Raw genomic sequence first — 27,497 nt, forward strand, 5'->3', positions numbered from 1 at the left:
TCGCTTTCTTAACCCATTTATGCCTAGCGTCTATAAAAAAGGCCTTGGCAAACAGCGTAGACCCAGATGAGACGCCGCATGATGCGGCGTCTCATCAGGGTTTGTGCTGTTTGCTTGAAGGAATTTCTGTAAGTAATATTCTAAATATAGAAATAAATATACTAGACATCCCTAATTTTGGAAATAAATTGATCCAATTAAGAAGGATGGGAGAGTCCACTTGGCATAAATGGGTTAAATAAAACCATGCGTTTTATAAATAAGTATTACGCTAAACAACAATCAAGAAAGATGTTTTCTCAATAGTATACTATATGGAAATATGCGCATGCAATACACTATAAATATATCACAACATGTATTGACGTAACTAAACAAACGAAAAAAATAAACAACATAATTTTTCAAAATGAAGTAAACGCCGTGTTTAACTTAAACCGTTCTGCGAATAAACAACAACAACACAGAACATAACAAATAAAAATATAAAATTATAGCTTCATGAAAGTAAACTATGTAAAAAAAAACAGCACACTTAATTGATTAAAACATGGTTTTCATGAATAAACAGTAAGCATTATGAATTTTAATATCATTTCTTTTTAAAAGCTGCTTTAGCATGAAACAGTAAAACGAAAAAAAGCAAACTGCTTCACACATGCTATTACCTATTTTTGAAAAATATACTTTTTAAATAGTAAACAAATATTACTTAACTTTGTTGAGGTCAAGAGATGATAGGGACCTTGCCTACTAATGTTATTGTAATTTTGTTGTGCTCTTCTTGGAATACATTTTAAAATACATACACGTAAGCATTAAATAATGAAACGATAAACGATGGTTACACATTAATCACTAAAATAAACTGTACATGTATTCAAAGACATTTGCATGATATTGACAACTATCTCTTATTACAACATTTTGCCTTGGATAATGATCTGCTTAACATGAATGCAACCAGAAACTTAAACCAAAAAAGAAAAACAACACTGATATGTGTGAGACCAATATCAATATATGTTTCTATGTGTGAAATGAAGACTTAGGTCACAGATGTATCTCATATGATGTGTGAAAAGAAGGTCAATTAAAATGCGTCTTTGGTCAAACTCACATCGCCTTCATAAAAATATTCATCATCAGTTATTTGGGTAGGTAAGCTTGAACTGATGGAACTGCTGGTAGCTCTACAAGTACATATTACAAAGTTCACCAGTACACGTTCATCATTCAACCTTGTTTGACAAAAATGACACTACATTATTAGATCGTGTATTCGGTAATAAACCTTTTGAAGTATAATTATTAATGTATGTAATGCTTTTGAAGCAAAAGACTCAACTAAGACGTACCTCGATTTAACCCATGTATGCATAGCGTCTAGAAAAAAGACCTTGGCAAACAGCGTAGACCCAGATGAGACGCCGCATCATGCGGCGTCTCATCTGGGTCTGCGCCGTTTGATTAAGAAATATACTAAATATAGAAATAAATATACTAGACATCCTTAATTTTGGAAATAAATTGATCCAATTTAGAAGGATGGGAGAGTCCACTAGGCATAAATGGGTTAAGACGTACCTCTATTTATCATTTACGATAATTGACTAGTGTTCGTGTTAACGTTAGATTACTTCATTTTTACTTCATATCTTTAAAAATTGAGACATGTACGACCCCAAATCTAATTTCGGGGTAAAGCTCAGAAAAACATTTGAATCCTACCGTAACAAAATCACCGCCGGATCTCACGGACATTCCGGAAAACCTCCCAGAGTTCGTCAGGGAGCCGGAAATTACGGATTCCTCCATGCGAAAGTGGAGCACGCCGTAGTCCTTCAAGACGGGCCGATAAAGCGTGACCAGCCCGATATGAGAGCTAATGTCAGTGTCGGGGATAGCGACCGAGTACAGACGTAACTAAAGGGAGAATATCAAGAGTTGGTATACAAAACAAAACAAACAAAGAGTTATGTTTACTCATAACGCACCTATATTTTAATGAATTTATGAAAAATAAGACTCGTCCCCAAACATTAATCGGGGTTGTTTGCAGTTAAATGAGTGATGAAACGGAATTGGTCAGTTTGGATAAGCAAACGATAAGGCAATTGCATAGCTTCGTAGTGTGTTTTTTTTCAATCAAAGTATTCCGACAATAGTATTGTTCAAAAGAGTATTTCAATACTGTTCATGTTTCATTGCAGTAAATAATTACATGTCATGGTGTAGTCTAAGGTTGATTGTAAGGGTCGTTGCGCGTTTAAGGATATAACTACTGCTATTACGAGTATGTTTGGACCAATTAAATACGAATACACTGACGCTGCATGTAGAAATAGTCCTTCAGCCAAGTACCCAAAATTGAGGTGGGGTGTACCAGTAAGGGGGGCAAAACTACATCTATATATCTTGGAAGATGCATGCAAGTAGCATATGAAAATGGTTGATAACAGTCTGGTACTGGCAGCTTCTGGTATTTTTTTCTCTTTTGAAGATGGGGCCTCAATCAGCTTAATTTTCATACATTGTCTAGGAGAAATTGAACCGAAGTAGGGTCAGTATACACTTTGACCCCCCAAAAATTGCTACAAAACGTATTTTTTCTGATCCAGGTAGGGTAGAAGGTCCTTAAAAGCATATTGAAAGTCTACCACCATCGGACCTCCGGAAAGTTGTGTTTTTTCAAGATGGCCGCCAAGACGGCCGCCAAGACCTAATAATGATCATAACTATGTAACTATCCAATCAAATTTGACGAATTTGGTGTCTTTACCTAGGTTTCAAGGGGCAAAGAACACATAATGATCATCAGAAATTGTTTAAGTTTAATTTAGTACACACAAATTCAACATGGCGTCGACAATGGCCGCCAAGATGGCCGCCAAAATCTATTTATGATCATAACTATGTTACTTTCAACATTATATAGGGGGCAAAGAACACATTAATATCATCAGACAGAGTGTAAGTTAATTATGTTACACAGAAATTTAACATGGCGTCCTAAATGGCCGCCAAGATGGCCTTTAAGATGGTCGCTTAAACCTATAAAATGATTTTAACTATGTTACTATCCACTCAAATTTGACGATTTTAGTGTCTATACATAAATTTCAGGGAGCAAAGAACACATAAAGATCATCAGACATTATTATATTACGCACAAATCCAACACAGCGTCAAAAATGGCCGCCAAGATGGCCGCCAAAACATATTTATGATTATAAAATATGACTTTGTAACTATCCACTCAAATTTGATGAATTTGGTGTATATACACAGGTTTCAGAGAGCAAACAACACATTTATATCACATTTGTATCATCAGACAAAATGTAAGCTAATTATGTTCTACAGAAATCCAACACGGCGTCCAAAATGGCTTTCAACACAAAACGAAGGACCACAAGTCCATAACTTGTTACTCAAACGTTATGGTTGTTATGTAAAATGCCATAATTTAGGAGACAAGAAACACTTTAATCGAACTGAGGTCATCACTAAGGAGTTGAATACTCATAAAATCCAATATACGACATTTGGAAGAAAGAATGAACCAGCACATGACTTCATGATAGGATAAGGTTTTACTTACTTCTGTAGACTTGATTTTTTACCGTTGCTGAAAATAATTGAAGATTAATAACAGCCTGAATAAGCACAAGTTCTTTCAAAAGGTTAATATTTTACGCTTTGCGTTCCTTTGACTATTTATTTACATAAAAGCGTAAGTAGATGGTCTTATTGTCCCTTTCGGAGTTATGCAGGATCAAGATGAGCAAATATGCATCCTCGCCCACCAACGTTGTGGTGCTACGACGGGATCGTTATATTGTATTTAACAATTTGAACGTCTGCATCCCCTAAAGACACAACAACATAGCATCACATTTTAGTCAGAGGTGTGCTGATCAGAGCACGTTCACTGAATCTACATAAAACTCGGCTATTGCGTTATATTAGTCGCCCTTCTCCAAGGTTAACGATGCAGCAAAGTGTCACCATCATGCATCTGTTTCATGAATACAGTTCATCACAGCCTCACATGATGTGTCTACAGCATACTATTAAATTGCCTGAGCGATCTGAGGCTTATCTGCTGTACAGAGTATGTTCTTGGCTTCAAAGAAGGCAGCAGGATGGGAGCTCAGTTCATAAGACAATACGACTGCAAGGGAAGGATCTCCATATTTTGACACCACCAGAAAACGCTGGAACAGAAGAGCAGGATCAAAAGCACTGTCAGAAGCTATATTAACAGCCAAGCTATTCCAAAGAGACTTGGCTCTGTATTTTCTCGTGAATTTATACGCAAAGACCGACTTTCCTATGATATCTTTTATGATCGTTTTCCCAAGCGCCTAAATTGCATGAACATCCACATGTGACCCAGCCACTATCCCATTGACCATGTTTCTGAGAGAAGGGTCAGCTGTATATGGTGATCAGGTTGTAATCTGTGTCTGCATTTTTTCTAGATCAGAAGGATGCACGCTTCAGTTGAGTCTTTGTGTTGTGAACTTGTAGTATAGATCAGGTCTGTGAAATTTTGCATCGCACTGTTGTGCTCGGATGTTGCAGATAGGGTCCAAGGGGTTTGCATTTCCTCAGTCATTCCACTGCCGCGAGTAAGACCACGTGTGCTCTATAAAAACATCATTAATGTTTGCTCAATAACAAGATCAAGTCCTAGCCCAGCCCAGCCCAGCACTTATGGCTTCTACAAACAACGTGAAAACCAATACCCAACTTTCGATAAACGTCCGGGTGCGTTTCCTCTGGGTTGCTTATTTGCTGCAGATATATGTAGTAATACGCAGATTGTAACCGACACAAGCCAAGGCTGTGTAATTTTTGCGCTCCGTAAAAATCTAGTATTTAAATGCTTTAAAGCTAGGTTATCAAACATATATAAAAGCTTCTGAAAGCAAAGTATCAAAGGTTTCGTATCGCGACGGAAACTTTGTAATAAAAAATATAAAAAGTGTGAAATTGATGTGAAAACTAAAATGGAAATATCTAGGTCAAGTGATAATGAAAAAGTCAACAAAGATGGCGGCCCGCCATTAGTGTTTCTTCGGGAACGCGATCTGTTTGGTGAGCGAAAGCCACAAAAGGTAGAATGGTTGAGACATGAGGAGTTATACAACGCAATAGCCCAACGCATCGACCCAAGCCACATAACAGGACTTCAAAGAGTACGTACTATGTGGCGTATCTATGTTGACAATTTGAGTGACAAAGTTGTTTTGATGTCAGATGGTGTCCAGCTAAGAGGACGCATTATAAGTGTCTTAAATACCAATCCAGATAGACTAGATGGTGAAAACACTACACGCGTGTGTGTTAAAAACATTCCTCTCTCTGTCGACGATGGACTTATCACCAGAACATTAACGTTAAAGGGCCTTGACGTTATTTCAAACAAACTACGCATCAATGGTAAATTGACCAACTGTTGCACCGGTGACCGAATCTGTATAGTAAAAACATCGTCCCTCAAGGAACCTCTTCCAAAAACAATGCAGTTTGGACAGTTTATTGGACTTGTACTGCACAACGGACAACTAACTGTCTCGCCTATAAAACCAAAGTGCTCCAAGTGTCTTGAAGAAGGACACGTTTTCAATGCATGCCCAAATGACTGGGTGTGTAAGAAGTGTAATACAAAGGGTCACAGGCAATCTGAATGTGATAATTACACAGTTACCCTGTGTGATACAAACACTACTCATCCAAACACAGACGACGAACACGAGGAACCCGTGAAACCAGTGGAAACCCCAATCAACAAACGCGCATCGAATACGCGTAGCCGATCCGCTAGCGCCACGAGATCCACGGTCAGTTGCAGCCAACCGACAATTATACGATTCACTGAGAACATAAACTCGTCCAATACCTCGACGCCGAACAAAGGCAGAGAAAAGAACGTTACTGCAAGATCGCCGCATACACCTGTAGATGAACTACAGAAGAAAACACAGTCTTCCGACAGGAAGACAAAGCACGCAAAGAAGAAATAACGCAATGTCCACATATTTCATGCCTACTAGGAACTGTTTACGGACAATGAACACGACTAATCACCACTTTACAAACACTATAGTTGGAATTGTTACCTTTATGAAGGTTCATACAATTATATCAAATACATTAGATATATTTTCGAATACGAATTCGAAAATCAATCATACAAATATTAAACCGATTCACCTTCAAAAATTTAACGCAAATATATTGCTAGTTTATTTTGAGGTGTTACACGACCGCTATACGCACCGTTATCAAAACAATATCGTGATCACATTGTACTCTTGGCATTGTCTGATGTATACTATCATCATGGCGTTTTTCATACTCATAGAATGTACTTTTGTTTCAAATATGTATAGTCTGTTCCACTTTTTGTTAAACTATCCAACCGTGTTACACGACAGCTATACGCACTGTAATCAACACAACATCGTGACCACATTGTACTCTTTGCATGGTCTATTGCTTTTTTACATGAACTTAAATCACATTGCTAATGGCTTGATAAACGACTTACTGATTTACTTTGTTATAGCAATAAATAGCGCTGTGCGTCTACATGACATATTAACGCTTATTGAATGTATAGTTTTATCCAGATTACACAATTTTAATCATTTAACATGCCTTCAATTATGTATCATACACTTAATGTGTACAAATATGTTTAATTTTTCATTAATGCTTCCTTTGTATATGATGGTTTATGCTTGTTATCCTGTAGTGCCACACTTGTATGTGGTGGCTTATACATGTTGGTTATGTAGTCGCATACCGTTGTTTTATATAACAACGGGATGTACCTTTACAATATTTTTGTTAATGACACCCTTAAATAAGCATTTACACATTCTTTCCATTAATGTAATGGATGTAACAACATATTGCAACTTTATCATATTTTTGTAAATGACAACCTTAAATGAATATGTACACATTATTTCCATTAACGTACAAGGACTAAGAGATAAATTAAAACGCGCAAGAGTAAAACAATATATTTTACATCAACGAGCACATATCGTCTTTTTACAAGAGACACACTTTTCTGAAGATTTAAAAGTACTTTTAGGGGATGAATTTTCTGAATGGGATCTTTACCACTCACACGGAGATAGTAAAAGCAAAGGTGTGTCAATCATAATTAAAAAGTCCCTTCAATACACAGTCATTGATACATATATAGACACAAATGGAAGATATATATTAATGAATATTGAAACACAAAACAATAACATATCACTACTCAATATTTATGCACCAAATGACAAAAAACAACGAAACGTTTTTTTCGATTTAATTTCAAAAATATTAAATGAACATTCCCAGGGCATTAAATTAATTGGTGGAGATTTTAATGAAATAAACGACATACGTGATAGAGTATCATCATCAAAAAGTGAAGTAAAAATTAATGGTAAACTAACAAATCTTAAACGAATAAATAATCTTACGGATATTTGGCGATATTTAAATCCTACAAAAAAACAGTTTACATGGAGGAGGAAAAATTATACTGATAAAAGTCGTATAGATTTCTGGCTTTTAGACAAAAATAGTATTCCTCTTGTACATGCAAGCGATATTAGACCTGCAATAATTCAATCGACCGATCATATGGCAATATCTATCAAACTTAAAACCCCATCGAAACGGGGCCAAGGATTTTGGAAATTAAATAACTCAATTTTCAGTGAACATGAATACTGTACTAAAGTAAAAAACATTATCGACGAATGCTCACAATTACAAATAGATAGTAAACAAATTATATGGGAAGTACTTAAATGGGAAGTTAAACAAATGTCAATAGAATACTCAAAGAAAAAATCACGTGAACGCCAAACTTTGTTGCATCTTCTCGAAACCGAGTTAAATAATTTACTAAAAAAAGATTCTGACACAGAAACTGATAAAGTAAGAATAATCCAAGTGGAAAATGATATTAAAGAAATTTACAACTTTAAAGCAAATGGGGCTTTTGTTAGATCAAGACTTCAATTTATGGAAGAAGGCGAGAGAAATTCTAAATTCTTTCTTAGTCAAGAAAAATCAAGACAAAATAGAAAAAATATAACTTCTCTTAATGTTGATGGCAAACACTTTAATAACAGCGTTGAAATATTAAATCAAGAAGCAATTTTCTATGAATCATTATACAAATCAAATGCATGTACAAACTCCGATTTAGATTTTTACCTTAATTCAATTACTATCGAAAAAACGGTCACAGAAAACGATGCTAATCTATGTGAAGATCATATTTCCTTACAAGAACTGTCGAATGCTTTAGCGTCAATGAAACATAATAAAAGTCCGGGCCTAGACGGTTTAACTGTCGAATTCTACCAAAAGTTTTGGGATATTTTATCGCCTTTACTACTAAATTGTTTTACAGAATGTACTCAAAAGGGAGAACTGACGCATACTCAAAAACAATGTATTTTTTCATTGCTGTATAAAAAAGGTGATCCTGAGAATTTAGAAAACTGGAGACCAATATCACTTTTAAATACAGATTACACAATTTTAGCAAAAGTTTTAGCTCAGCGTCTACAAACTGTGTTACCATATATAATCAGTCTCGATCAGCAGGGATATATTAAAAACAGATTTATTGGTTGCAATATTCGACAAATACAAGATATAATCGATTATTCTGAGTTGCTTAACATAGACGGAGCCCTTTTATTTGTTGATTTTAAGAAGGCATTCGATACAGTTGAATGGAACATGATGTTTAACGTCTTAACAAAATTCGGTTTCAAGAGTAACTTTATTAATATGGTAAAAACATTATATAATGACATCTGCTCATCTGTAATGAATAACGGTTGGCAATCAAAATTCTTCAAAATACAAAGAGGAATACGACAAGGCTGTCCTCTTTCATCTCTTCTTTTTATTTTAATAGCTGAAATATTAGCAACAAAGCTTCGATCGTGTAATCAATATGAAGGTATAATGATAAAATGCAACCAACATGTTCGAAATATTAAAATCACACAACTTGCAGATGATACTACAATTTTCTTAAAAAATACAAATGAGATACCGGTTGTGATTAATATAATCGATGAATTCGGGATAATATCAGGTTTGAAATTAAATAAACAAAAAACCGAAGGTATATTACTTGGTAAGTCAAAAAACGAAAACGAATGTGTTATTCACGACATAAAATTTAGTGCAGTGGTTAAAGCCTTAGGCACTTACGTTGGGATAAATTCTGCTAAATGTGAAGAACTTAATTGGAATGACAAAATTGTATCTTGTCAAAAAGTAATTAATTCCTGGAACAACAGGAACCTGACATTTTATGGAAGGGTAACAGTAATTAAAACGTTATTGATACCAAAATTTACATATCTTTTACAGTCAACATTGTTTCAAAGAATATCCTAAATGAACTTAATACTATGTGTTTTAAGTTCTTATGGAATAACAAAACCGAAAAAATTAAAAGATCTATTTTAATAGGTAATAAACAAGATGGAGGAATTGAAATGCCTGACATGAGCATTTTTGCAAAAACCCTCAAAATGAAATTGATAAAAATGTTATGTATCGATGACAATGCAAATTGGAAAGTTATTCCTAACTTTTACTTAAATCAGTACGGCAAAAAGCTGTTAATATTTAAAATGAACATCGATTCTTTTAAGTCATTACCAAAAGTAACATGGAAAATACCTGCCTTTTATGAAGACATTATATGCAAATTCATCGAAATGAACAACGTCAATACACCAAAAAAACCACAAAGATATTTTGATATCAGAACTGAAGTAATATGGGGAAACCGATATATAAAACATAATGGCAAATGCCTTATTTTCGAAAACTGGATAAATTCGAATATAATTTTCATTAATGATTTACTTTCGAACACTGGCCTAGCTAAGGAAACTTATATTATTTCAAAATTAGAAAACAAATCTAACTGGATTGCCGAGTTAAATAAACTAAAAATATCAATTCCGAAAGACTGGACACTAACTTTGCAATCAACTGAATCATTTAATTCCATGGTAAAAACAGACAAGCAGGGTATATTTGTCAAAAATATAAACATCTATAACTTGAATAATAAACAACAAAAACAGATATTTACTAAGCATAAATGCACTAAACCATACGTCCATGACTACTGGACGAGAGTATTTAAAGAAAGAATAATCTGGAAATCAGTATACGATTTTATTAATAATGTTATTCAGATTACTAAGGTTAGACAAATGAGATATAAACTTATTCATAAAATTATCCCAACTAATGAAAACTTGTTTACTTGGAAAGTAAAAAGTTCGCCCCTATGCCTTTGCTGTGGGGAATTAGAAACAATAGAACACTTACTATTAGACTGCCCTTTAATACGTTCATTCTGGTACATTGTCCAAATAACTTTCCAGAAAATAGGTTTTTGTTCCCCCATTATTTCCCTTCGTAATATAATTGTCGGCTATAAAATAGAAAGTAGTACATACGATGATGTCAATATCATAATGAGCTATGCTTGTTTCTCCATATATAAATGTTACATTATCAGTGAGAGAAGATCAAAAACTATTGATATGAAAAATATGCTTATAAGAGATCTTCACACTGTTACCCAATATTACCAAAAACGAAATATATGTCACAATATATTATCAAAATTTGTTAAACACTTGACTTTATAGCCTTCACAATTTGTTGAAAAGATTTTTGTTAAGAATGTGTAATAAATGAAGCATTCTTTGTTATTTATGCAAAAAGGGTATGAATATAGTTGTGAATAACCAATATATAACTTAATTATAAAGAAACTATTAGATATTGATACACACAACAGCTGTGACTGTATGTAACTGTATGTATCTGTATGTAACTGTACTTTATAACTGACCTATACTCTGTAATATGTACTTATTTCTTTGTGAATAAAAAGTTAGAAACCAAAAAAAAAAAAAAAAAAAAAAAAAATACGCAGATTGCAGGTAATGTAAACAGCAGCAGCAAAGATGGATAGCAAATTGGGCACTGCCTAATGCATCAACCTACACCCAGTACGTTCGATATGCTTTAATCAACACCATTGAATTGTTAATCATAAGCTAATAATTCAGCCATATTATGCTTGTCTTTGAGGTCTGGGCAATTTCATGTTTCTACTTCTGTGTAGCCCTCTCGAGTTTGATCAAAATCGCATAACATATCATCTGCTAGCTTCGTTTTGCCCCTGAAAAGGGAAGAGTACAAATCCTTGGCATGATCCAGCAGCATCTGAATGTCTGGATCTTCCTTGGTCATTTCGGCTGAAAGCTGGCTGTGTATGCACTTTTCAACAAGAAGATGGTCCCGTGAAGCCCTCTGGACAGCTTTTCGTGTCACAATGTGCACAATTGCATTTCTCAAAAGACAGCCTCAAGTATGCTTTTGAGAGCGGTTTCTTCCACGATGGATCCTTTGCCCCAACCCCGCAACTTCATACGTTTATGAAACATCCCTCTGTGGCGCATCAATGATGATTTCGGCAGCTTTCCAATGCTAGGGTTGGTCAAACGTTACAATGGTGTGAACGTTGTGGCAAGGTTGCAAACTTAGACTTATGTTGACAGAATGCACGCTTTGTCCCCATTGTACATATTAATCATAGGCAAAAATTTAACGAACAACAGCCCAGGGTACTGGCTTTGCTGATGCAACAAAATCATCTAATCTGAGTGGATAGTTACACAGTTATGATCATTAATAGGTGTTGGTGGCCATCTTGGCGGCCATTTTGAACGCCATGTTGGATTTGTGTGTAATATAGTAAACTTAAACAATGTCTGATAATCTTAATGTGTTCTTCGCCCCTTGAAACCTATGTATATCCACCAAAATAATCAAATGTGAGTGGATATTTACATAGTCATGATCATTAATAGGTCTTGGCGGCCATCTTGGCGGCCATCTTGGCGGCCATTTTAGACGCAATGTTGGATTTGTGTGTACTATTGTTAACTTAATTAATGTCTGATGATCTTAATGTGTTATTTGCCCCTTGAAACGTATGTATAGACACCAAATCCATTAAAGTTGACTGGACAGTTACATAGTTATGATAATTAATAGGTTTTGGTGGATATCTTGGCGGCCATTTTGGACGCCATTTTGGATTTGGGTGTACTATAATAAACTTATACAATGTATGATGATCTAAATGTGTTCTTTGCCCCTTGAAACCCATATATAGCCATCAAAATAATCAAATTTGAGTGGATATTTACATAGTTATGATAATTTATAGGTTTTGGCGGCCAACTTGGCGGCCATTTTTGACGCCATGTTGGATTTGTGAGTACTATTGTACACTTAAACAATGTCCGATGATCTTTATGTGCTCTTTTCCCCTTGAAACATAGGAATAGACACCAAATACATCAAATAGACACCAAGTTCATCACATTTGACTGTATAGTTACATAGTTGTGATCAGTAATAGGTATTGGCGGCCATCTTGGCGGCCATCTTGAAACAAAACTTTTCGGAGGTCCGATTGTGGTAAACTTTTGTTTTAAAGAAGCTTTTACCCTACCAGGTTCAGTCAAAATACCTTTTGTAGCAATTTTTTGGTGGTTGAAGTTTTTTTCCATATATTGACCCTACTATTTTTGAGGCTCGCTAGTTTTTAGGAACTTTTCTTGCAATCTCATTAATATTCATAGATATGCAAATGTACTAATTTGCATATTTGACTGCAGCTCATACTAGGTAATAATCATAATTTTCATTTTAACACCAAACTTTTTTTTCTAGAACCAATTTTGAAAAAATATTTGAGAATTATACTAGCAAAACTAGCTATTTAGTCAAAGACTGACGGTTGCCATAGAAACAGCTCAATAATAGCTTATAGCTGCCCAACTGAGATTGTTATCACACATTTCGTTTCTTTATATTGAGTATACAATCAAGTAAGACAGGTGTTGTTTTGCCGTCCTGAGTGGTACACCCTTACCCATCTGGCTGATAGACTAAATATGATGCATGTTGTAACAATATTACGTTGGACAATGCGGTGTCGCATGTTTTTTACATATGGACATTTTGTCAATAAGTTTGTAGAAAATGCGAAAACAAACTTAATGTTAAATCTTGAGGCTTGTGGTTTCAGATAAGATTATTAAGATATTTTTCTATTAAAGTATGTATACACAATTTGATCACTCAGGTGTGGCCAGTTATAACTCCATGTCATGCTTTGACGCAACTAAGTAAGTTCAATATTCAATGTTCCATAAAAAAATATATAAGAACTCGGCGTTGTAAGTTCAGAGATATATGTATCAATAAATTGTGTAGTTATATTAATGATGTTACAGAAATTCTAAATTGAACAAGAGCTTGTCACAGTAGTGCCAATTCCCCGCCGAAATGTGTTTGCTTGTATGACAATATTTGTTTTAGAGAGTAGAATAATATTTGTAAAACATGGCACCTGTGTCATCTATTTATATTTCAAGGATCAATTAGTTATATAGTGTTTGAGTTATGCTGTAGAGAATAAAATATATGGAAATGAAAGACAGGGAGGTAATAAAAAAAGAAGACTATAAACAGTTACTTTTCTTGATGACTGTATTGTTCATTTAACTCATCTATTCATTTTACAGCGAATACTTAAGTGTTCAAATTAAAATATTATTGTAAAATTAGATAAAAGGAGATATTAAAAATTGAAAAGCTAAAATATTTACTATGAAATTAAATGAAATATAATTTAAAATTATTAAACAAAAATAAATAATAATAATAATAAAACAATAAAGGGAGATAATTCAAAAACACGGCCGAAAGAGTTATGTTTCATGTTCACTGCACTTCTCCTAGTTGCCATCTGTTTATATTTCAAGTTTCAAGTGAATCCCTTCAGTAGATTTATAGATATGCTCCGGACAAAAATTTACTTGGAAATTTAAAAAAGGGAGATAATTCAAAAACTAAGGTAGATAGAGTTATGGTTCTTAGTCACTGCACTTCTCCTACTTGCCATCTGTTTATATTTCAAGTTTCAAGTAAATCACTTCAGAAAATTTAGAGTTATGCTCCGGACAAAAATTTACTTTGAAATTATATAAAGGGAGATAATTCAAAACTAAGGTAGATAGAGTTATGGTTCTTAGTCACAGCACTTCTCCTACTTGCCATCTGTTTATATTTCAAGTTTCAAGTAAATCACTTCAGTCAAATTTAGAGTTATGCTCCGGACAAAAAATTACTTTGAAATTAAATAAAGGGAGATAATTCAAAAATTGAGGTAAATAGAGTTATGGTTCTTGGTCACTGCATTTTTCCTACTTGCCATCTGTTTATATTTGAAGTTTGAAGTAAATCCCTTCAGTAGATTTAGAGTTTTGCTCCGGACAAAAATTTAGTTTGAAATTATATAAAGAGAGATAATTCAAAACCTAAGGTAGATAGAGTTATGGTTGTTGGTCACTGCACTTCTCCTAGTTGACATCTGTTTATATTCTAAGTTTAAAGTAAATCCTTTGAATAGATTTGGAGTCATGCTCTGGACAAAGTTTCGGACGGAAGGACGGACGCACAGACAGACGGACGCACAGACAGACGGACGCACAGACAGACGGACGGAGACTATTACTATATCCCCTCCGAAATTTGTTTCGGCGGGGATAAAAAGGGGATTAACTTTTTAATATGTTACCGCAGGACGATAAAAAAAATCGCCCAAGCACAATATCGTATGATAAGGAACAATAACTGCTATGTTGAATGTTGTGCGTAACAAATTGTTAAGACAAAGCTTGCGTAAAAGTAAGCGTATACAACACAAAGACAGACGGACAGACATAAAGACAGACAGAAAGACAGACATAAGGTGAAACCCAATTAATTTCTTTAAAGGGTAAATTTTTGGAAACTGTATCAATGGTTCGGAAAACAAGTGTTGTTACACAATGAATGATGTTACCTCGTCTATGGTTCCTTTGAAGTACGTAGCGTTTTTTCTACCTATGTACAACGTCAGATCATGAGTGTTTTCGGCAAGTGTCTGTAATTAAAATGAAAATCTTGTCTGAATGATATGAATATTCAAACTGCTTTAAAGTAAAACCAAGTTTACAGTCTATCTATTGTAACCAACTCATCCACACATAATTACTATTTTAACACTTTACTCAATAACATTCCGAAAGCAATATACCCAGTCAATCATTGGTACCGAAGACCTAGTCTCGTCTAAAACTCCGTCTATGAATATGGATAGAGCTTCATCTGTGAAAGGAATCTAAACAACTTGAAGGGTACTAACTTTTAATAGTTTCAACACCAAATAGTGACGACATATGGTAAACACATTTCAGTATAAACGATACAAAGAACGCATTAAGACTTAACAAATTAAGCATAATTAAAATGGACAAATAAATGAATTATTAGTCAAAATTAAAAGAAAAACGTCACACAAAATACATTAATTTAAAATCACGTTCGATAAAAAAGAATATAATTGCGCTTGAAAAATGCATATACATTGAATGTAATGTAAGAGCCTTATTTTAACGCCATCAATATTGTACAGATTAACTGTGTACCTTCAATGCTGCTGCGGAATATCACGTTATACCACGTGTCCGCCGTCAAAGATGTACCGGAAGTGATTGTCTTGTCACCGTACTGGCCGTGCACCTTTCCTCCCTCAACCCAGAGACAGAACGTCCCGTTAGATGTGCAGAGTATCGGATATGGTCCCGCCGTGTAGCCAGCGTCTAGCTTCATCCACGCCTCGATCGTGAAACTTTAAAGTACGCGAAGAAGAGTTGCACATGTAGCAAAGTAAAAATATATGTATAAAAGCCATTTTTATAACAAACTACTATTATGGAGGTTCCACGTTTTTTGACTAATATCTACAATTTTAGCCATTTAATGACACATGGTGCCGACGAATAAAAAACAAAAATAATAGCAAGTAACCACTGTATCACATTTATTAACATAACGGAAGATGGATGCAGTGAAATATTGAGCGTTATATATTCGTCACATATATACTATATATAAAATGTATCATGTTGAAACCTCCTGATAGAACAAATTTGGACAAACCTCTCCGCAACTTTCAATGCCGTTACCGATCCCAGAGTGACAAAATCGTCGATGCCGTCAAAGTGAAGCGCCATGTTAATATGGTCCTGGCACTCGACCCTCAGGTTCGAGTAGATGACAGGAAAGTTACCGAACTGGACCATGCCCACACGGCCTCCTGTGATCGAACCGTCGTACAGAGCCCCGGAGTCTACCATCAGGGTGGGTCCGCGATATACCTTGATGCTGAAGTAAACGTCCAATAATATATTGAACATTGTGTTTCGGATAACGTGTGATTTTGGACATTGAAGCAACTCATATTTCCACGAGCGACTGTTTGCAACGTGTCATCCCTGCTGGGTTTTATAAAAGTAATTCCCGTTCGAGTGCAGTGTAATATAACCTTGTAAGGTCTTGAATGGTAAGGTCTCCAAATATGTATATTCTGAAATCAACGAGTGCATGATGGCAGCAGGTGATATATAGGACTTATCTTTTCATATTTGTAGGCGCATGTACACTTTGAAAAAAAAAAGTATAGACTCACCGTAAAAGGTAAACCATTGAACTATATAGGAAGAGTGTTCTTGAATTAATTCCTTAAACTCATAAAAAGTGTTGGCATTAGTTTTTTCGTATTTAAATATCAATTTTGATTCTAGGTCGATTAGAAGCGTCAATATAACAGATCGTAAAGGACGGAGGCAATAATATTCGTAGCAACAGTAAGCCATAGTTATAGGCGGACATGAATACAGTGAATGACTTACGGACTAATATGAACAGTTGCACCGTTGTTATGTATGTAAATTCGCACCCTTTACGTCAGTAATATTTGCGCGATGCGCTTAGGGAAGACCCAAATGAACGTTATATATTTTAAGGAATCATATGCGTTATAAATTTAATGAATGTTAATTGATTCTCATCGGACTCACCATCGGAAAACGATCAACTTTGAGTTGCAACTTGTTTACTCTATCTGTTATTAACGTTATTAAAAGCTTATTGTTACCTTGTTCAATGTGAATGGTTTGCGCACCATCACACGATATTACGCCGCTTAACGTGTATATAATTGGGTACATATCTGATTGCGAGTAATTTTGAAAATGTAAACATTTTAATATTACATTTTCCTCTCCACAATTATTCAATACAAGTATAATAATCGGTGGTAACAAATCCAGTGTAACCATATTTTCGAATAACTAAAGATCCTTCCTCGGTGTGGATATTTGGGATTATATAAAAGAGTCAAAGGTATATACATGTATGCATTTGTTTTTCTTAAACACCTTATTACTCTTAATTTACATTCATGCTACCAGCCTGTTTGGTCACTGTTGCGTAGTTAATATCCCTAGCAACCTGGAGGTTACGGGTTTGGTACCCACTGTACCCTCTTAGACACCAACTGCTGGCTCTACCCAGGAAACGGACTCGCGAGCCTTTCAATACGCCGTAGGCCCTCGATGCATTCGAGCTTAAATAAAAAGACTTAAACAAATTAAAACTTCTATTCAATGTTTATGTAGATGGTTAAAGTACGCTCGGTGGATAATATCTGTGATTGATTGTATACCAAGCCTTTACTGTTTAGCGTAACATATATGAGTGTCAGTCTGATATTATTCAAATAATTAAACAAAAAAATAGATACTTCACACTCAAAGAGTACGTCTCGTTTTTTTTAAAGAAAATGTCTGCATATTTTTACATCCAGCGGGCGAATATCGAAGATGGACTGTTTTTATTTTTTTCTAAGTATTATGTGCGTTTTTGATTGTATGAGATATGTGATTATAGAATGAACGATTTAAGTTTAACTATTCACCAATTACTCCGAGCTATGCTACTCACCAAAATGTCGGCGTCGCGGTCCGCGTAATGAACTTGCTCAAGTAAACGTGCGATCTCTATTACACTGTAGTATAATTGCATGCTAACAAACATAATTGTATTTGCTAGTCACACATATAAGTTGCTATGATTGGCATATTTGCTCATCTTTAAATTTGTATTATTGTACAATGCCCTGTCTTGGCCATATTTCTTTTGTATATATGTTCTTGGCCAAAGGCAGAATGCCGGAATTGCCAATAAACTTTGAAACTTTGTTAACAACATACGATTTCACTTTGAACTTCGCGCATGCCTTCGGGATCAGCAAGCGAGAAGACTGGACCAAAACTTTTTAACAGCGAATAAGCAGAATTGTGTATTTTTATGTACTTAGAAAATCAGGGTAGCATTTGCTTGCTAAAACCCCATATCACTATGTACACTACATAATTATATTGAAATCAACTGTACAATGGGTTAAGGGTCTTTATCAACAGACAATACAAAGACCAATAATTTTGATATGTTTTCTGGGTGAGTATGCCTCCTTTTGTACAAAACACATTGTTTCGTCCGAAATGAAATACACGTTAACATTCGAACAACTTCACTTCTTTTTTTCTCTTATATTAATATTAGCTATGTGTGTGCATGCGTGTGGTTAAGAGAGTTGGTACTTTATGAAAACGTAAAACCACTTATTTTTTGTACATTTCTACTTTGTGCAATTGATGACTTCATAAGATTGTATTAATAAATGAGAAAAAAAGTTCATTTCTTTGTTTCTACTTCAGATATTCCATGAACAGTTCACATATCTTACGAGATCATCATACGAGCCCGCTAAATGATGCCTCAGACTTTGAATTAAACATATGTATGAGTAAAAAAATGCACATCTATTTTCAAAGCATAATTTAAAAAAAATGATTTAATTAATACATGTTAAGCTTAAAGTTTATGTATACTTTATTACTTCTACTGATAATAACTTCAAAAATGTTTTGGTTAATTGAACTGGTGACTGACAAACGATGACAATTCTACTAATTCTACTATTAAAGCTGTTGTGATAAAGCTGTTGCTGAAATACAACTGAAAGGGGAAAAAGGGTTAACATGTCTCTTTTACGTATAAAACGATGTTATAGCAACATTATGTGCCGTACCTTGTTATAAGTCGGTAAGAAGTCTTCATCTGACATATTTATGAGCGGTTAATGATTTTCTTTGCTAACGCTTATTTTACGTGGAACACTCTGGAAGATTGCAAAATTAACCAATCATGTTCTTTTACGGTCACACAGAAAGTTGCAGCAATCCATTCATAATCCCTCATAGATAAATTATTTTAAAAGTAGCTTTCCGGCTATCGGTTTCGATTATCGCGCATGCGCTCGCTGATCTAAAAATGCTGTTCGGCGAGTTTAATTCATGTAATGCTAGTTTGATAAAGAGAGTACTTGATCAACCACAGGCAATCGGCATTAGCTGCTAAACCCGCCCCGCCCCACTGCTAAAATCCGGCTGCTCCCCCCATCCAAAACCCTCAAAATTTCCCTTTTGTTATGCATAATAACAAAACCAAAAAAGTTGACTTGATCTTTTTGGTCCTATATTTATGACAAGATATATCTGACTTCGACACTTTAAATGCTGAGTTCCGCAAAGCAGCCTATTTCCAAAGATCACAGCTCCATCAATTTCCAGTCGATTTGTAAAACCTTGGTATCAAACAACGCAAAAGACTTCCAACTAAAGGATTAAATCGATGTTTGTGCATACAAGGCTACCGTTAAGCGTTCATCAAACAGCAAACTTGCAAAAACATATAATATAATCGATCGTGCTACCACGAAAACACATTGCAAGCATGCATACGTTGGTTGGATAATCTGTCATTATGTAATGACAAATCTCATACAATCAAAATTAAAGTAAAATAACACTTTCTAGCAAACATAACCCTAAACATCTTTTGCGTTAATCAGCTTTCCAACTATTCAACATAATAGTTTCACTTTTCACACGCTATATTTGACGCGTCAATAGTTTTTAACAAAGCTGCGCTCCCATTGGTAAATAACGAAGGTTTTGGATTTCCTCTGTATCAAAAATGGAAACATCACGTTGACTAAATAGAAAGCTGAGTTGATTGAATGATTATATGATTGTAAAATTGATAATTGAAAGCCATTATCAAGTGTTGTATTAGGAATTAAACGACGAGACAATTAATTGTATAACCTAACTATAACAGTTAAGAGTAAAGATTTGAAATCAATTAGTCCTACGAGTTGCAGAAAGGCGCTCAATCTGTTATCATCTCGATTGGACCACTCCGAAGCAAAATCAATATTAAGCAATCCAGTGAATCTTTCGCTCACTGACACTTTTGCTATCCTAGTCTAACTTACTTGATATATCCAGTGGAGGGATGGTGGGTGATAAACCATCTGTAGGAAACCTGCGGTTGCCACTCCTGTAGTTCCGGATCATGCCATAACATGCTGACCTGGTCCGCTGTATCTGACGAGTGCCACAGGGCCTGCTTCAAGATGGAGCCGGGACCGGATGTTGAATTAACTCGCTGCAACACACGACGAATGCATACGTTTTGTATATATACTTTGGCGGTGACTTATGTTAATTTATTACAGTTAAAAACAGTTTTCTGTGGTTAAGATAACACTTGGGAAATGTTGAAGATGATTTTCGCGAGTGTATTATGTTCTATATATAGATGAACTGTGTATTTCTTGTCTCATCATTATGAATGAATTAGAATTTGTAGGTCCAAAATGGATACTGCTGTGTCATCATCGTTTGATCATGAAATGTCATGTCATGAATATCTACCATTTCAACAAACAAATATTTACTGTTAACTTAGTAACGTTTGCTCTAGTGCCGTATGAAATGGTTTAAAAAAAACGTTATTTGTAAATGTTGTTTGTTTTCAAATAATAGTTGATACAAAACGTACGAGCTGAGGTGCAACAAAACGTACCTTTAACTGAAGCCCCTTTATTCCCGTTTGTAACGTATTGTTATAGTAGTAGTTATTTCTTTTCCACAAGACCGCGTAAAACTTCCTGTTACTGACGTAACCGAAGACGGCACCTAGATACTCATTGAGGCCACTTTCCGTTGTAAACCAGGTACCGGCGTACACAATCGCACCGTAAGACTGCTCGCCTGAAATGTAAAATGAATAGCATACCTCAAAGAGCGGTATCATCAAAAACGTGATTAAAATCAACGTGGTATTCTAAACTGATAAATGCACAATCGCCGTGTTGTATTTGACGGATGAAGTGTCGCAAGATCGTGAGTTAAACCATTGCCATATATTTTATTTTGAAATTTATTAAGGTCTGAATCTATCAAGAAAACCCTAGGTATCTAGTTGTTCTACATTCTGTTCATACTCGAAACAATCAACACTTGAATAAAGAAGTAGAACACACTTCAACAGTAACAAATGGCCCTTAGTCCGATGAACGATGAAGGTTACGGAACCTGCTTACATGTACCGGCGTTATAAAGACCGCATAAAGCTGACATGTCTACATACAAACATCAACGCAAATAATGCCGTACGTATCGGTATCATGTTTTTAAGACTAAAATGTAGCAGAACGGGTAAGGCTATTATGTAATTAGGATTGTTACATGTGAGAGGTGAGATGGTAGTCAGCAGAAAATATAAAAATGCCCATAGAGCAGACATTATGTTCTTGCATTTCCCAGAGAATTAGGGGCATCTTCATAGAGTGAGGTGTATTGACAACCAAAAAAGGCCACTATATTTCTAATGGTATGGGAGCAAACTAGTGAATACAGTGAAACTACACACTGGTCTTAAATTTATATTTCCGGAACAGTTTTGCGTCAATATGTTGCCACAATAATTAAATGCAGCGCACTCAAACATATCTCGTTTTTGAAGCACGACGTAAGACTTAACGAAAAGGAAACATTGTTATTTTCAATAAGACCCGTTAAAAAGAAAATTCATGTGAACTTCAATGCCAACATAATACGAAGGCAAAAATCACAAACATTACACCACCGTCGGATATAGTTACTTCATCAGAGATTCTAGTAGAATACACCACAAGATGTATATATAAGGGACAGAAGGACATAAAACGCACAACGCATATTTACGTCAAAGGATGACTTTGGGAAATCTCAGAGTCAGATGGTAAGGGGCTGTTGAGAATTATAAAGACGCATCTAAGAATTAACTAAAGAAAAAGCGAAAAGGTAGATTGGCAACGCTCTTTGGATATAACAAACCAAATACCACTAAATACACACTGGATCGGCAGCTACGTGGTCGTAGAATGAGGAGTCGTGTAGAGAAAACCCTGCGAAACAAGAATGACTTAAGTCGACCATCATACGGTTAGGGTGGAGCAAACAACATATAACAACGTGGAACTAAATTGTACGCAGTTGGTAACGAAATCCAAGTAAACAAATTATAATACGGATAACTTACTTATAAGCATCGTCGGTTTACTGGTGTAGCGTATTTGCTGCACTTCCGCTCCGTTGTCTTTGACCTCCCAGTTGGGAGCATCCAGTCCGTCAGCCGGGTCCAGATCTACTATGAAGTGTTTCTTAAAGCTGGTCACGCTCATCGCAGGGTTGTTCGGGCATGTATCGTTTTTATCGACAACGGTGTCGCCGTCGGAATCCTCCTCACAAATATCTCCTACGCCGTTGCCGTCGACGTCCGTCTGGTTGGCGTTGCTAAGGTACGGACAGTTGTCGAGGCCATTTACTACGCCATCAGCATCCATGTCGTTATCACACAGGTCGCCTGAAGCAAAATACACTAATATAGGGAAGAACAGGATTTGCATAGAAAACATATGCAATCGATAAATTTGCACGTAGTTGAAACTCAAGCTGTATATTTTTGACGGTATTATTACCTAATCCATCTCGATCAATATCGGACTGTTCCCCATTTGGATAATTTCGACAGTTATCGTTGAAGTCCAAAATACTGTCACCGTCTCTAAAATACGAAAAGTTATCTTTAAACATAATGAAATTATAAAGATCAATGAATTTTAGTTTGACGATGTCGCACAGATATAAATACATTGTAAACAAAACTTCATTGGACTTTAAATTTTTAATTAATGTTTCACCCGTCTTTGTTCGTTCCTCCGATTGTGTCACAACTATCGCCGTATCCATTTAGATCTGTGTCTAACTGCCCAATGTTTGTAACGTTAACGCAGTTGTCACAAGCATCACCGACAGTGTCAGAGTCAGCGTCTGCTTGACCGATGTTTTTGACCAGGCGGCAATTGTCACTCGCGTCGAGTACACCTGTCAAACGTGTAAATAGTTTTTTTTATATTAAATTTAGATTACATACGAGTAGTAACCTGCCTAGTTTTATGGATATCCGGTTCGATTAAGGGTATTTTCTTAAAGTAAGCTATCTTGTCGTTATTTACATTGTTTTATACTAGTATCAAAAGTCCTAACTGCAATCATTTAATTGAAACACAATAAGCATGATACAAACAATATGGGCGTATAAAGTAAAGTGAAGTACATATGCCAATGACAGTTTTATATAAAAGATAGGTACTCCCTTTTTAACGTCGGGAACACATGAATTCAGCTAGACTATGGATAACAGGTAGTTTAAATTAGTGAAAAGGCTCAAATGTATATTCAAATAGACTAGTACGTATAACTCATATATATAACCACCAGAGCATGCCTTTATTCAAGCATGCACATTTAAGTATTGATGTACACAACAACAACCAAGCTTATACCGTCGCCGTCATCATCCGAATCGCATGCATCTCCCATTCCGTCGTCGTCGGAATCCAGCTGGTTGGCGTTGACGATGCTGGGGCAGTTGTCACATGCGTCACCGATACCGTCACCGTCAACGTCGGATTGGTTCCAGTTCAGGACATACTGACAGTTATCCTAAAACGTGTTACAGTTAAAGTAATGGAAATTGGCTGACCAAAAAAGAAACTTAACTTAACGGCGACCTTCTTAGAAACACAACACCACTATGACCATCAGGGAATGTACACACATTTGATTAGTTTCACGTTGTTATGCACATTAGACAAACATGCACAAAGATAAAAAGTATATGCCGCTATTAAGCAGAATCTGTGCATCAAATGTTTTATAATTATATATTTATTCTTATAACATTTGCGAATTCCGTCTTAGATAAACAATTAATGACTGAACGCAAGAATAGTATGTATGTATTAAGTCAATATACGAAGCGTACAAGCCAGTCGTATCTGCCGTCGTTGTCGTCATCGCTGTCACAGTTGTCTCCCTTGTTATCTTTGTCAGCATCCTCCTGGTTGCTGTTGGATATTGTCGGACAGTTGTCCTACAAAAACAAAAGTTTACAAGAGTATATTAGATCGATATGCCAAATAGTTTGTTCCTCAATCTTTAAATTACTCACTAAATGGTCTTGTTTAGGTAAATACAATATATTAACTCTCTTTTAATGATACTCAATTAATGTTGGTGTTATAAAAATCAAAAGTTATTCATTTTCATTAAATCATTATCACCAAGTGTGTGTTAGCGCTGAGGCTATATCGGTACGTTTATTCCTAGTAATTGCAGATCTAATAGCTCATTAGCAAGGAATACTAGAGATTTTAGAACAATGTACTTTTGGAACATACTAGTAAATAAGTTTTATACTGTACAAACAAACAAAAAGAATGTGCAATTGTCAAACTCTGATTTCGTTCATCTTTTCGTAATATTTTATTTAAACTTTTAATATATTGTGTGACTATTCAACGCTTTATCTGTTTTGATTTTATAAGTAAGATCGTGTACATCCGCCTAAAATACTTAACTTGGTATGTTAATTCAATTGTTCCAAAATTGTACTTCAAAACAACACATGAGTCGCATCATGGGAAAATGGGTCTTAATTCTTATGCGGTCTGGTAGTATGTTATCATGTTCGATATTAAGACCACGAGACCTTGCGTGACTTTACACCAGACTATGTGGCGGCACTGGCTGCTCTGCAGCTTTGCAGGTCGCAATTGGCATAAAACCCATTTCACATGACACGGTTCACATCGTTACAATTAATCTGACCTTTTTGCAACCCCAGACGTGACAAGAGATGCTCCGATCCGAGTGGCCGTCATTATCACCGTCAAGTTCACATAGATTACCGTTGCCAGCGTAGCCTTGCTTACACTGGACCATAATCATATACAACAATTGAGTTTTAAAATACAAAATGAAAATTCTGGATATGTTGTTTTATATATGTTAATATATATGATAATATATATGATATAATATATCATAATACAGATGACTTTTAAACAAGGGGGTGTGATTATTTAAAGCATTTGGCATCATACGAAAAAGTCATATGCGGGAAGAAGAAAATAAATACATTTCATAAGACTAAATGTATACATTAGGTGGCCTATTTGACATGACAAGATATCCCTCGTGAATTAAAACTGTCTAACAACGAACTAAAAAAGCAACCAAAACTTAAATGCTTTTACAAAAAGATTTTTGGACGGAAAACAGTCGGTACAACAAATATCATTTCTATACAACAAGAAAAAACATTAAACATAATGTATTTCAGCTAGTGTTTGTGTTGCTGTGGCAAGGAATACCCTCGGCGATATTTGCCGTATGCCTAGTCAGTAACATACTGTAACAAATAAAAAAAGGTGCGTTGCAAGTTTTTATCCCTACAGGTATGATAGCGGGGGTATAAATATGTACGTGATCGAGTGGATGCACACATGTGCCATAGCTCAACCCTACACGACTCACTTGTCTCGCGTGAAACTTTAAACCGTGCTGCAGTATACTGCGTGCTTCACACCGGCTACGTAAAGACCCAGAGTAGCCTCTGAAACTGGGTCTATCAAGCACATCACACTATTACCTGTTAACTGAGTAACAAGTCTTCTGCCGGCGATGGGCTAGTTAAATGTCCGGTTCACTCGACAAACCTCGACTAAACTCACCTCACAACTGAACTGTGCGGGGCCGAGGTAAATACATGCCGCCTCTGCAAGGCAATCATGCGCTCCAGAAATGCAGAAGTTGTCGAGGTAACAGCCGCTCTTGATGGTTCCAATGTAACCTGTCTCGCAGAAATCACAATGGTAGCTTCCCTGCACGAAAAATATAACAAGGGTAAAAATAAAGAAAACATTGTGGAAAATGAGCGAATTTGATATCGACGAAAATACCTATATATATGGGAATGCTAGCGTTCAGTTTTCAATGTAGATAGTTAATTATACAAATATATAGGTCTAAAATAAATTAAATGTAAATGCGTATTTACGATATTTTTCGCAGAAAGTATAATCGCGACGCAAGTATTGCATTCAATACTTGCGTAGCACTTACAAAATCAACTTACAGCTGTGTTCACACATGACATTCTTGGGTCACATCCGCCATTATTTAAAGCGCACTCGTCGATGTCGTCGCAGGTCTGATTGGAGAAGTTGGAGCGCACGAAGTTCTGCCAGATGAAGACGCGCTGATGCACGTCCCAGGCGTACGCGTCCTCGTACGTACCCGAGTAGCCCTGGGGGCACTCCAAGCACTGGAAACCAGGCACCGTGTTCACGCAGCGGGAGTTGAAACACGGGTTGTGTTCGTAGCACTGCAACACACGTTTTGTTCGCTGTACATGAAGACGTTGAATATATAGAATACTTGGTCGGTGCCGAATAAAGCGAAGTTTATTTTGCAAGGCTTAGACAATCTGAACCACGAGCCTTGGCGAGTGGTTCAGATATTCGGGCCGAGCAAAAATAAACTTCGCTTTATCCGGCACCGACCTAGTATTCGATTTATCCCATCAATTTTCTTAGTCGTCAATTATTTCTTTAAAAATGGAATAGGAAAATAAAACTACCGGTAGTCTACACGGAAAATCCCAAAGTTATTTTAATATATTACAAAAAGATCAGTCACTAACCTGTTGTTCTATTTATCATACCTCTACGTCCCCGATTTGTAAGAAATAATAATAAAAAATACTAAAAAACTGCAGCCTTAGCGGGAAAGAATATGACTTTTGTCGTTTGGCGTGTTAATAATGACGTCATGAGTACGCGCACTTAATATTTGTAAACAATTTTTTTCGCTGTTTGTGTTGCATTTGGTGTTTAAAATACATTACATCTTGGTATCAAATTGTTTGTTTGTTGAATCTGATTCGATTTTACTTAAATGATTACTTTATAGTTGATTCCGAGTAATATGACTATAAGAGTCCGCCGCGCGTGACAGCTGTATTTCAGCATTGCCGAAATAAAGGAAAATATATTCCACAGTGGTTTATTTCGACAATGCACGTCTGATAATGGGATAAAAAACAATATTCAAGTATTTATCTTTTTCCCCTGTTATCTCCAAAATGTAACTATAAATAGACAGGTAGTAAAAACTGTGCATATTGCCAGAAACTAAAGCTACCTGCAT

At 35.7% G+C, this 27,497-nt stretch overlaps 1 protein-coding gene across 1 annotated transcript; it reads right to left on the reverse strand.

Annotated features, from left to right (window-relative positions):
- Window positions 1-557: 557 nt before the first annotated feature.
- On the reverse strand, window positions 558-27,497 carry LOC127869954 (cartilage oligomeric matrix protein-like). The gene is made up of 17 exons (XM_052412612.1): window positions 27,492-27,497; window positions 26,425-26,673; window positions 26,021-26,170; window positions 25,116-25,220; window positions 24,271-24,378; window positions 23,789-23,948; window positions 23,144-23,327; window positions 22,922-23,007; window positions 22,483-22,806; window positions 20,983-21,170; window positions 20,390-20,562; window positions 16,147-16,371; window positions 15,633-15,835; window positions 15,242-15,312; window positions 15,008-15,088; window positions 1,732-1,926; window positions 558-1,193 (listed from the first exon to the last, which is right to left on the reverse strand). Exons 1-17 carry the CDS (start codon window positions 27,495-27,497, stop codon window positions 1,146-1,148), a joined length of 2,556 nt encoding a protein of 851 aa, XP_052268572.1. The 3' UTR covers window positions 558-1,145.

Source organism: Dreissena polymorpha, chromosome 2 (genome assembly GCF_020536995.1).
Source record: "Dreissena polymorpha isolate Duluth1 chromosome 2, UMN_Dpol_1.0, whole genome shotgun sequence".
Taxonomy (NCBI): domain Eukaryota; kingdom Metazoa; phylum Mollusca; class Bivalvia; order Myida; family Dreissenidae; genus Dreissena; species Dreissena polymorpha.

Excerpts from the sequence above, each read along its gene's own strand:
- LOC127869954 (XM_052412612.1), bottom strand. Across the intron at positions 26,171-26,424 it reads TGTCATGTGTGAACACAGCT|GGAAGCTACCATTGTGATTT; the intron begins GTAAGTTGATTT and ends TTTTTCGTGCAG. Across the intron at positions 24,379-25,115 it reads ACGTCTGGGGTTGCAAAAAG|GACAACTGTCCGACAATATC; the intron begins GTCAGATTAATT and ends TTGTTTTTGTAG.